General features: G+C 35.3%; 1 protein-coding gene and 1 pseudogene across 1 annotated transcript in view; one reads left to right on the forward strand and one right to left on the reverse strand.

Annotated features, from left to right (window-relative positions):
- Window positions 1–13,120, forward strand: part of MDN1 (midasin AAA ATPase 1) — a 141,784-nt gene that overhangs the window by 42,717 nt on the left and 85,947 nt on the right. The window contains 12 exon segments of the mRNA XM_039853068.1: window positions 2,343–2,554; window positions 3,134–3,237; window positions 4,631–4,775; window positions 5,295–5,391; window positions 6,376–6,489; window positions 7,324–7,471; window positions 7,747–7,857; window positions 9,729–9,880; window positions 10,399–10,577; window positions 11,173–11,381; window positions 11,568–11,714; window positions 12,497–12,638. Coding sequence (XP_039709002.1) covers window positions 2,343–2,554; window positions 3,134–3,237; window positions 4,631–4,775; window positions 5,295–5,391; window positions 6,376–6,489; window positions 7,324–7,471; window positions 7,747–7,857; window positions 9,729–9,880; window positions 10,399–10,577; window positions 11,173–11,381; window positions 11,568–11,714; window positions 12,497–12,638 — 1,760 coding nt within the window.
- On the reverse strand, window positions 1,563–1,678 carry LOC120595182 (uncharacterized; annotated as a pseudogene).

Genomic DNA, 13,120 nt, shown 5'->3' on the forward strand with positions numbered 1-13,120 from the left:
TGTATGTAGCAGGTAGAACCTGAGTTACTCCACCCCCCGGCCTTTAGGTTGCTCCTATGGCATCTTTTCTCTGCAGAAGATACTTTGGAAACACTGCCCTGTAATGGTTTATAGTTTGAGACATCAGCTCTACCAGATGTCAGGTTGGTTCCCATTGAGTATTCATGTTACATAGTTCATTTTGTTTTTTGTTTTTTCTTTTGTGAAATTTATGTATTCCTGCTCATTTTTTAGTCACTGGAAACATGTTGACTTAACTGTTTCAGCCACTATGCTCAGTGTTAAATGAATAAACTTTTAAGAAACTCAGTCTCATTCGAAATATTAAGCAGCTTCTTTCATGAATTCAGTAGACCAAGCTAATTAATAATGGTGATAATTAGAACAGCTAACTCTTACATGGCACTCAGTTGAGTCCTTTATCTGTGTTAACTCATTTGGCCTTCTTAACTACTGTGAAGCACAGACTGATAATTATTCTCATTTTACACATGAGAGATTTAAAGGACATAAGGATTAAGTACTTTGTTCAAGGTAATGGCTGGTCCATGATTTGAACCCAGGCAGTCTTTCTTGAGCACTGTGTCCTTATTCATTACTCTGCTCCTTCAGTTAGCTTTGAATTCTGTTTATATTATTATCTTTAAGACTAGCAATTTTATTTAAATAAAGTGTATTTTGTTGACTTTCTCACCACTTCTACTGTTGTCATTCTAGTTCATCTGCCTGGTCCAGTGCATAGATCTCTTCATCTTTGCTTCTGCTCCTAACCTCCCTATAGTATGTCTTCCATTTAGTAGTTACAGTGAGACTTTTAAAGTATAATCACATCACATCATTCTCTTTCTCAAATCCCCCCAGTGACTTCTCAGTCCATTTAGAATATAATTCAAAGACTTTATTTTGGCCTGGGAGGCCCTTCATAATCTGGCACTGGCATTTCTCTGACATAATATCTTTCCTTTAGCTCTGCTGCTGAGCTCTAGCCACACTCTCCTTGATTAAGTTGCAAGCTGCAAAGAGGCAGGACCTTGTAGGTCTTGTTTACTTGGTGCCTAAGACATGACAGGTGCTCAGTAAATTTTTGGTGAATAAATGGAGTAAAGAAATGACTTTACTAATGTGTTAGTGTTTACTAGTAAGTAAAACTGAGTATGAAGTTCTCATACTTTTTCTTTCTGGAATCAGACTCTTCCATAAATCTTTAGTATCAGGGCATTGGGTTTTACTCATCTCATTGTTCCTCCCTCAGAGGCCAATGAGTAAATAGTATCCATAAGTTCTCTGGGCTTGACTTCTGAAACATATTTGGGTATCATTTCATTTCTCAACTTAAATTATTTTTCTTGGAAATAAAATTTATGCAATTATCCTTGAATTGTAGTATTTAATATCTTAGGCTATGGAAAATTATGTACTTGAGATTGTCTTAGAACAGTTAATGCTGCTTGGGCAACTTGTATTTTAGCTAGAGCAGTATTTCTCAACTCTTTTCATTATTAACTTGCTCCTACGAACTTTTTTTTTTATAGCTTAATTTTTTAAAAATTTATTATTATTTATGCCTACAGCACCTGGTCATCCTAGGTGGTCTCCCATCCAAGTCCTAACCAGGCCCGACCCTGCTTAGCTTCCAAGATCAGTCATCGGGCTTGTTCAGGGTGGCATGGCCATAGACTAATTTTTTTTTTTTTTTTAACTTAAAGAAATTATTTTAAATTTTTTCCCCCATCTACCGCTCCCTTCTCTCTTCCCCTCTACCCTTTGCAACAAACTTTAAATTAAAATTTAAACCAGAGAAATTAAATGCTAAGGAATAAGAGAGAATCTAAATACTATGAAATAAAAAGTTGAGCTTTGGAGGGTCACAGACTATTGTAATAGCTAAGATTTTTTTGGCCCTCTCCATCCCCCAATATTTATGTTTTTGGGATATCCTTCCCCCCTCAATTGAGAAAGCATGAACTGAGTTTACTTTGCATAACTAAATCAATTTCAGATGTTGTAGTTTTTCCTAAAATATTCTGAAAACATTTTGGTCAGTCTTAAAATATGTTTTATCGTTAAGTCATACACATGATTTTATTTAAACATGTTAGTAAAATAAAAGACATGCCTTTCAGTGCCCAACTAAGAATTTCAAATTTTTTTCATAATGTCGTTTATTTAATACTAATTTTTACCTTTTGTATAGGCCCTTCAAACACTTGCTGTGGAAAGAGAGGGGGATCTGATTTCGATTAAATCAAAGCTTAGACTTATTCCTGTTTTCTAAGGCATGCTTTCTAATTTTTATTAGCTTCAGAAGTTTGTGAATCACATTTGTCATTTTTTTTTTCCAGCTACAAACCAGTGGCCCATAAGCTTATTTGGCTACCCTTACGGGAGGCATTTGAGGAACTCTTTGCCCAGACGTTTTCCAAGAAGCAAAACTTTACATTCTTGGGCCACATTCAGACTTGTTACAGGCAGAAACGGTGGCACGATCTCCTCAGACTAATGCAACATGTGCACAAGTCGGCTATCAACAAAGATGGAAAAGAGAGCAAAACTGGTAAGAATGCAGCCCAGACTGCTAGTGTAGGAGGGTGTGAGCCTGGGGCTCAGCAGAATTAGGAGAAGATTTTGAGGAAAGAATGAAGCAATACAAATTGGAACTTTCTAGGACTTAGGGCAAAGATGACTGATTTTGAAGTATTGTTGCTCCGTGGTTCCAGGCCTGCTTTCCATAAGAACAAATAGTTGGTGATGTTGTTGTACAAGTACCAGTTAGTGGTCAGTCAGTTATATTTTCTTAGAAAAATAGGTTATTTCCAAAAACCCAGATTCTACATCTAAGGGGCTTTCTACATCTAAGTTACCATCTCTGTGCTTCTTCATTTATAAAATGGAAATAGGAGTACCTACTTCAAAGGGTTGTTGTGAGGGATAAAACAGTTTACTAATACATATACATATGCACATAAATGAACTGATTAGTAACTAGCACATAGTTAGCAAGTGTTTGGACTTATTTTTTTACATTTCTGTCTAAAATGTTTGATTTTTCTGTAGATTAATTGTATGTTTGTTGTGTAAGTTATGTATATTACAACTCAAAATGTGTTAAATTCTTGTTTTTATTCTTTTCTAGGGTTACTCCTAAAAGAGAAATGGGAAACATTTGGTCTTAGACTCAACCATGCCCAACAGCAGATGAAAATGACTGAAAATGCCCTATTATTTGCATTTGTAGAGGTATTTTACCTTAGTTATTTATGTTAAAAAACTGTTGATTCAATGCAAAATGCAAGTTTTGGACAGGCTTCTATTTTATATGCTCTTCATGTTGAGATTTTTAGTGCTTGCTGTTTAAGATTTAATAAACAATGAAATAATTTTTGGGGGATAGATTTTGAAAATATTCTTTATGGAAATTATAAAGTCTTGATAAGCACTATTTTTATTTTTAAAGAGGGCAGTTGAGGACAACTAGTGAACTCTTTATTGTTTCCTCCCACATGTACGCTTTCTCTCTCTCCCTATTTCTCTCTCCCTCCCTCCTCCTCCTCTTTCTCTGTGTGTGTGTGTGTGTGTGTGTGTGTGTGTGTGTGTGTATGTACAGTGTGCGTGTGCTCGTGTGCACAGCAGTGAGCAAGCAAGCTAAATGGGTCCATTTACTTCAGGCCTCATATTTGATTCCAGTGCATGGGTAGCTCTACAATTTTCTTTACTATGACCCTGTGGGAAGGATCAGCCTAATTAAATGTTCATGACCTAAGCTTTTAAAATTTTTATTTTAAAGAATTGTTTCTGTGCCAATTTTTAAACCACACCCTAAGGGAGGTGGGAATCTTACTTGAGATGGTGTTTTCGTAAGAGAGGTCACTCAACCATATGTGCTCTGATGTGAGAAATTTGGTCACTAGTGATTAATTTTACTATGATTTTTTTCTGGGATAACCAATTTAAATGTCAAGAGCTCTCAAGGTTTATACCTATTTCATGACTTTACATTGGAGTTTAATACATTTGTTCTGTTTCTTTTTTTAAAATTTGTTTTATCAGAATCATTATGTAAAGCAGTTTAATAATAGTAAAATAATTCAGTTTTTATGTGCCAACTATAAGATTTATTTTTCATTGCTCTTGGAAATAGAACTCTTAAGCGATAAAATCAGTGCAGCAGAGCTAGGAAAGATTCATTTTGATATTTTTCAGCAACTGTGAAAGGCTATGTACTACAATCAGTATATACATTCTTGGTTTAGTCATTTAACTGATCTTGGTATATTTATAGATTGACCCTGTGTTTATTTTGGGTGCTTTTAATAACCATTTGGGTACCTTGAAACTAAATATTATTAAGTTATCATTTGCTTCACCATCCATATAATGAGATGATCTAGTTTATTGCATCATGCTCTTAGGCTCAGAGATATTCCCTGACTCTTTTAGACATTTTTAAAAAGTTAACTTGGCCTTAACTAGGGTAAAGAGCTGGTAGCCATTTGGCATTTAAGTCATAAGCTTGTCAAATAGGAGAGGTATGCCCTTGCCTCAGTTTTCTAACCCTGTTTCTATAACTGCTTTTGGTGAGTGTGTCTTTATTTGAAATAGGTTCTTACTGATTTACTTGATCATCTTCTAGGGTACATTAGCTCAGGCTGTAAAGAAAGGAGAGTGGATCTTGTTGGATGAGATTAATCTGGCTGCTCCAGAAACATTAGAATGTCTCAGTGGTTTACTTGAAGGCTCTTCTGGCTCCCTGGTGTTGCTGGATCGTGGGGACACAGGTAGTACTTGATCCCCTTGGGGTCTGACTTGGTGGTGGTGGGCCTTTTGGCCTCTTTAGAGTAAGATTCTCTTGGTTAGGTGGATTACATGGGCCTCCTGGTGGGATTTATGCATTTCCTAGATGTTAATTTTCTGCAAAGTCCTATTGTTAAGTGGCATGGGGAACGCAAAGAATAAGATAATTTGTCAAGGCATTTCAATAGTGGATAGTAGACATGCATGCTCAGTGACAAAAATATGTACTGGTGAACCAGGTGATAAAACGTAAGTAACAGTGCACAACCACAGTTATAAATGACGGTGGAATGGCAGCATAAGATTAAGTTGTATACATAGGTCTGGAAACTGATTTCAATGGGTTTCAGAAAAGGCAAGGATGGTTTGAGTAGCCAGCAACAACTTTGCTGGGCCTGAACAGGGTCATTTGGCCCGGAGTTCTGTGGAATTTGTTAGTCTTCCCCTGGGGACTTGTTGCTGATCACCTGATTTATTGAGAATTTATAATTTTCTCTTAACAGAACCACTTGTTCGTCATCCTGACTTTCGTTTATTTGCCTGTATGAATCCAGCAACTGATGTGGGCAAAAGAAATCTCCCACCAGGAATAAGAAACAGGTGAGGGAGCATGGCCTGGTTCTGGAGACTTTTTTTTTTAATTCTTTTTATTTAGCAATTGGCAATAGCAACATAACCACACCCCGTAACAATGCTTGAAATTTCTTTACCACTGATAGACGAATCTTTCTTATTTGTCATATTTCTTTACTTTCTATAGGTGGTAAGAATATGGAAAATTCTAGAACACTAGAGAATTTTTTTTGTTTAGGTTCTTAGTATGACACTTAGTGGCTCATAGATATTATTGAAAACAAATCTTTCCTTCAAATAGCTTTGTAGCTATTAGAAAAACTTCACATAACAATATAACAGTATAACATAACTTAAACTATGCATGATAGGAACAAAGTCCTCTTAGGTAAGGCTAATGATTTATAACGGTCTTTTAAATTTTAGTTTTCATCATTAAGCACTGACGGACATGAACAAGGTACTTGGTAGTTGGTGTTTTATATATGTAGCACTTGGAAAAAGATAAATGACCTTATTTATTGTTGGTAACCTTTGGTGAATTTTGAGTTTTAAAATAGTTTTAAAATTGTATTAGATCCCTTCTTCTATTATGAAATTAATAAAAGCTTCTTAGGAGGATTTTATAAACTATAAGTTTGTATTTTCCTTTGTTCCAACTTTTATTTTTCATGGTGAGGGGTTTTTTTTGTTGTTGTTGCATGTATTTTTTATGTCACGTAGTTATCAGAAACACCTTACGAAAATGAGGATAAATATTTATTTTTGTAATTGTTTCTTGCAAGGCCTATAAAACTTCATTTTATAGAAGTAATGATAGTAGAATTTTTGGTAACAGTTACAGTATTTATTTCATTATAGTCGATTTGTATCTCAAGTTAAAAACTTTTATATTTTATACTGCAGACAGTTAAAATGAGTTTACATAACTTGTTTTCCATTTTTTATTGTCGGAATAGCTGTATTAACCTCCTAAAAAGTGGTTATTAGGTAATAATCATTGCCTTACAGGTTCACAGAACTTTATGTAGAAGAATTGGAAAGTAAAGAAGACTTACAGATTCTTATTGTGGATTATCTAAAAGGATTGAGTGTGAGCAAGAGCACAGTGCAAGGAATTATAAAGTAGGTGTTCTTTTGTTTATAAACTTTTCCTCTGAGCATAAAAATGTGTGCCTTGTGCATATATATTTTTTCCTCTTTTTTTTTTTCCCCCGACTTCTAAGTAGAGAAGACAGAAGGGTTCTTATTTAGATTTCTGTTTTAAAGTTGGAACCTTATGAATTCCCTTGGATTTTCCTAACTAAAGAAAGAATGTATAGCTAGATTTTAAAGAGGCAAGCCAAAGCCTATTTGGACAAGAACTTGGATTTCATCTATGACACATACCACTTGATCTTGTGGTAGCTAATTACAAATTTAATGAATTTTTGAATTTCTTGCACTTGATATTTGTCTGAAACTTCTTTCATCTTGTCATCTTCTGGACTTCTAAAGTGTATGGTAATGATAATAATGATAATAATAATAATAATTGTCATTGATTATAGTCTTTCAAAACATTGTGACTTGTTTTCTGTGTGCTTATTCATCACCATTATGGATTACACAGGAACTTCATTTGCCTCTCATATTACAGCCAACTCTGTCTATTCTCTTAAGGACTTCTCATATTTCACTATCTTTTTGTTAAGGATCGTAAGTTTCTCCCCTCTCTCCTCTTTCCATCCTTTAAGGAAATTGGTAGATCTCAATTTTGAAAAATGACCTCTAAGTGTGGGAAAATAGATTTTAAAAAGAATGTCAGAAGTTTTGAAGCATGCTTTAGGTAGTTGTATATAAGCTTGGTTATCTTATCTAAAAATGGCTTTTGGACCTTCTGTAAAGAAATGGGAATAAGAGCCAGATAACGAATACTTATTAATTAATAAAATCAGCTGAAGTGCATCCTCTTTGTAGCTTCTACAGAGATGTGCGGAAAGAGTCTGGGACAACATTGGTGGACGGGACCGGCCATAAACCTCACTACAGCCTTCGGACTCTCTGCAGGGCCCTGCGATTTGCAGCGTCCAATCCATGTAGCAACATTCAGCGCTCCCTCTATGAGGTCTTTCTAAAGTCTGGGTTTGGATGGATGGACTTACCATGGGAAGGGAGAGGATGAGGATGCATATGCTGGGGTTGCCTGTGCTTTCCATTTAGTCATATTTGCCCAGAACATTTCATACCAGAGCAACCCTGACCGTTTTCTACCATTGTATCACACTTAAAAGTTGTTCTGGGAACCAGTACCACCCAAGAGATTTAATTTTGTTTTTGAAATAAGTTGGCCTGTTATTGCAGAAGGGTAATTAGTGTTATGCATATTTGTGTTTTTCCTAGGGCTTTTGCTTGGGTTTTTTAACACAGCTTGACAGGGCCTCACACCCAATAGTTCAGAAACTCATTTGTCAACACATTGTCTCTGGCAATATTAAAAGTCTGCTGAAGCAGGTATGTTTTATTTTTGACTTGTTTAACATAAATGAAATGTTGAATGATGAAATTTTGAGGTGTTTAGTTTTTTATAGAACTTGTTTCTAATTATAAATATGTTTGTTCCAAAGACTTACATTATTTGATGTCTTAGATGGTGACAATTCCTAATAATCCTACTCTTTGGAGATTTAAACCCTGTAAACAGTACTTTCTATCTAAATTATATGTATATTTATTTTACTTTCTTATATATTCAACTTCTGATTGTGTGTGTACATTTGTCAAGGAAAATTCTTATACGTAATATAAATGATATAAATGAGACTGTCTCATAAGAATGTTCCGTAGCTTCCTTTTTTTAGCCTAAATATATCCTTGATAAGTTTTTGTGTCTGTACCAGAGGTCACTGTGATATACTTTCTAATAGTCACAGAGCATTTCATTGGATGCTTATACGTAGTTTATGTATACACTTTCCTTCTGATTGATGGTTGGGCTTTTTTTTTTTTTCTCTTCTACACAACAACCATTTCAGTTTGATAGGAAATTACTGAAGCCTGGTACTGAAAGAGGCCAAGCAAAACTGGCTCACCAGCTGGCTTGTTCATATGTTGATTGCTTGCTCTTTAGAAGGAAAAAGCCATTGGAACTGGGGGTTACTTCGGATTCAATATTTTTTTCTTTTTAAAAATTATGCAAGTAACACATGAATATATACTTCTAGTAAAATGTAAAACATTGAGAAAGACTCAAGCTTGCTTTGATTGTTACCCCATTACCATTCTTTTCCACTTGCTCATTTTTTGTGTGTATGTTCCTTGTTACACATGGTGGAGGCTTAATGATTCTCTTCCCCCACTGCTCCTCAGCTTAACTGTGGAACCCTTGAACAACAGTGCCTAAAGTTGTAGCTTTAAGTCAAGGGACTAAATATTTTAGAAGAATACTTTTCTGAAACTATAGCTCTGACCACTATTTAACGATTTTGATCTATAAAAGCAATTTTGTGTAAATCAATGTAATAATTCCCACCATATCTTCAAAAGATCATGCCATTATCTAAATTATTATCCATATAGATTAGTTTCTCTGGAGAGTCTCTCTTATTTTTAATATTTTCCAGGGGATCTAGAATGTAATAATGCAAAGACCCCCTCACTCAGTATAACATTGGCTGGCCCTATTTGGGGGGACATGGTTTATATGAAGTACATGTTTTTGACCAAAATACTTCATCAGAGTGAGAATTTTGATAGGTGAGAGACTAGAACTGCATCAAACTATTTGAGAAATTATTTTGATTTAAGTTTTTCCTGAAATCCACCTACCCCCACCTGAATTTTAACCCTTTTCCCATTTAGGAAAAAAAAGTGCAACTTCCTGCCAGCATTCATTTAACATCCTGTGTATGAATGCTATGTTTTCTAGGATTTGACATTTTTAGTGATTGAGAATTACTATATTTTATAAATGGAAATACCAATACTAAAACCAGAATGCTATAAACAGAACGATGTCATTTCCAGAGACTATCGCTATACTAGAGCTATGTGAAAATAATAATAAAAGAAGATATTTCATAGCAAACTTTGGGGGTAATGTTAGCACTGTAATCCATGAGTTATCTTGGAGTGAAATGCTGGAGCTGCAAGCGCCTCCAGTGAGTATTCAAATAGGAAATGGATTAAAACCAATACATGTCATTATTCTTATTCTTCAAAGTAATTTTTTTTCATATTTCACCCATGGATTTAATGTCAAAAGCATCCAGAACAAGGCAGCATTCTCGGTGATAACTTCTTCTCCTACTTTGCACCTCTCTCTGAAAGAATGCTGTAATTGTCATGGGACTGTGGGTTCTTTCTTTAACTTTTGTGTCTTTCAGCCTATTCCAGAACCAAGAGGAGGTCGGCTTATCCAGGTCGAAGGCTACTGGATTTCAGTGGGAGACAGTGAACCTACAATAGATGAGACATACATTCTCACATCTTCTGTCAAGCTGAACTTGAGAGATATAGTCCGAGTTGTCTCTGCAGGGTGTGTGGACCTTTTCTCTTGCTGATCTGCAGTTTTACCAGCATAGGCATTGATGACATTCTGGTCTTACTTTCTTAGCTTTCAAAGTGCTTTATTGTTATTTATTGGCTAAGTGAATAATTAACTTCCTAAAGTCAATACTATCACTTTTCTCCTGGCACAAAGCATACTCTTTTGATGGGAGCAGTATGGATGCAGATTATTTTGGCATCTTTAAGGTTGCTTTTCAATATTTTGCTAATGAATACTTATCACCCATTACTCGTTAAGTAACAGCTGGTCCCATTTACTGTTTCTCACAAGTAGTGCAAGAGAGCTTGGAAATTTCCTTAGTTTTTCTGAGGAACTATACATAGAGTCTTCTCAGGGCTTAAGAAACATTCCATTAGTAGTGCATAGGTATATAAAAATGTTCTTTGATAATATTAAATGATAGTCATTTTTTCTTAACACTATTTGAATTAATTCTGGTTTTTATCTTTTTTTCTTAAATTGCTTTGTTGGCTGATCTTTTGAAGAACTTATCCAGTGCTTATTCAGGGAGAGACATCAGTTGGTAAAACAAGCCTAATCCGGTGGCTGGCTGCAGCTACTGGTAACCACTGTGTGCGTATCAACAATCATGAACATACGGATATTCAAGAGTACATTGGTTGTTACACATCTGACTCCTCAGGGAAGCTTGTGTTTAAAGAAGGTAAGGTTACTCTATTTCATGAGAGCAGATGTTCATATTTTTAGACCCATTTCCCCAAGTAATGTTTGTCCTTTCCAGTTGAGGTACATAGACTTCTGCCATAACAGCTGGTGTTTCTCTTTCCCTGAGCTACATGATGGTTAATGAGTGATGTTTAGTGGTTCAGCTTTCTTTGGGCCCCACTAAAATCTTGTCAGGTGTACGCAGGACAAGGGCCAAGTTTCGAAGAGTATGGTTGAACTGTTGCTTTATTTCCTAGAGACTCAAAAGAATGGGATGAGCATTGAACAGAGGGAAGCTTAGAACTGATATGAGAATGTGCTGATTTAAATGAAATTAAACTGCAGGAGGAAAAATAAGTTGGAAATGTGATATTTGTCGGCCTTGGCTTCCTCTCCACATGAAATAAAAATAACTTTTTTAACTGAAAATTGCATTTCCTTGATATTCAATGTTACAAATTATTTTGGGGCATGACTAGCAAAGAGTAATTTGCTTTGAAATTGATAATCTAGGATTTGTTGATTTGTATATAACATTTTTTAAAACTTTGGACTAATTTATGCACTAACTCTTAGTGTTTATTTCCTCTAAGGTGTTCTTATTGATGCTATGAGAAAGGGCTATTGGATTATTTTAGATGAATTAAATTTGGCCCCTACTGATGTGTTAGAGGCACTGAACAGACTGTTGGATGATAACCGTGAATTGCTCATAACAGAAACACAAGAAGTTGTTAAAGCACACCCTCGGTTCATGCTTTTTGCTACTCAGAATCCCCCAGGACTTTACGGAGGCAGAAAGGTGTGTAGCATTTGTCCCCTTACTCACATTTGTTACTGCATTGAGTAGTAAATCTTCCCTGAAAAGACTGAGATGTTTTACCTCTTTTGAAGGGTTTTTTCTTTTGGTGGTGAATAGTAGAGCCTCCATTTTGAAAATTAAATGAAAAAGCTCTTTTTACCATGTTTTTTTCTGTGTCTTTCATAGGTGCTTTCTAGAGCCTTCAGGAATCGGTTTGTGGAATTGCACTTTGATGAATTGCCCAGTTCTGAGCTGGAAACAATCCTGCACAAGCGGTGTAGTTTGCCACCTTCCTATTGCAGCAAGTTGGTTAAAGTCATGCTGGACCTTCAGGTATTTCAGCTTTCTATGACTTAACTTAGTTTCTAATGGAATATTAGACTTGGTGATCAAAGTTTGATAAGCTTCCCTTGGGTAGAAAGAGCGGTTCATCTGTTTATTATTTTTTTTCAGAGTAAGGATCTTGTCTTTAAAATGTATCCTGTTGATATCTATTTTTTAGTTTTTTGTTAGTATGTTAAAAATTTTCCAATAGTTTATGTGATGATAGTTCCGTATTTGTGGACAATATTGAAACATTTTCTTTAGGTTGGAGTTTGGCAGAGGCAAACTGCAATTTTTGTTTTTCTGATGGATATGGTTCTTGAATGGACATAGCTAAAGAGACTTTTTGTGTGGTGCTCCCTTGTCAACCTTGCAAAGCTACAGTTGTTTTTTTTTTTGTTTGTTTTTTTGAGAATATCCCATTTAGTTAATGGGATTAAAAGTGTTCTTTATCAGAATTATACATTGTCAAATTACTTTCCAGAAAGCTAATCATAATTAACATTCTTACTATGGTCCCACATTATGGGATTAATTTTTCTGCATGTTTGCTACCATTGGTATTATTATTTATAATCTTTTTCTATATGACATATGAGACAGAATTTCATTGTTTTTTTCTTATACATGAGTTTGAACATCTTCAAATGATTACAGTTCATTTACATTTAAAAAATTAATCTTAGTGGAATGAATAATTTTTATGAGAGCTTAAGTTTCTAAAGGATTTTATATAAGTTTTATTATGTGCTTGGTGTTGTCCATTTTCATTTGTTTCGATATGTTAATAGTCCTATCGCAGAAGTTCTTCAGTGTTTGCTGGAAAGCAGGGCTTCATAACTCTTCGTGATCTGTTTCGATGGGCTGAGAGATACAGATTGGCTGAACAGACAGAGAAGGAGTATGACTGGCTACAGCATTTAGCCAATGATGGTATGCTTTCATTCAGATGCTCTGAAACTTTGAAGTTATATCAAATATCAAACTTTTTTGTTTAAGACAAATCTTGCCCAAATTGTGGTCGATATATACATCATTCCAGGTTTTCCATAAACAGACTTTCTCCCTCAAGTCCCAACTGCTTTTGTAAGTGGTACTGTTTCTGCAGGCTACTATGTTTTGGTTTCTAAGTTATAATTAATGTCTCCTTCAAGTGGCCACATGTGGGCGTCAGTATATGGACACAGTGCCTTTAGGGGTTTAGGCCGTGTGATCATGGAGTTGTATTCTGCCATAGAGACGTACAGAAAACTGATAGGTCAGATAAGATCAGATAAGGTCAGAGTTCTGAGAGAAGGCAGTGTGTTACCTGAGACTCAGGATTGGTTTAATCCCTGGGAAGGATTTATGTTTTTCTCCATGATAGGATAAAAAACATTTCAGAATCTTCTGATTTGAAAGGTACCGATGAGTCA

This window comes from Pteropus medius, unplaced genomic scaffold (assembly GCF_902729225.1).
Source record: "Pteropus medius unplaced genomic scaffold, Ma_sr-lr_union100, whole genome shotgun sequence".
Taxonomy (NCBI): Eukaryota; Metazoa; Chordata; class Mammalia; order Chiroptera; family Pteropodidae; genus Pteropus; species Pteropus medius.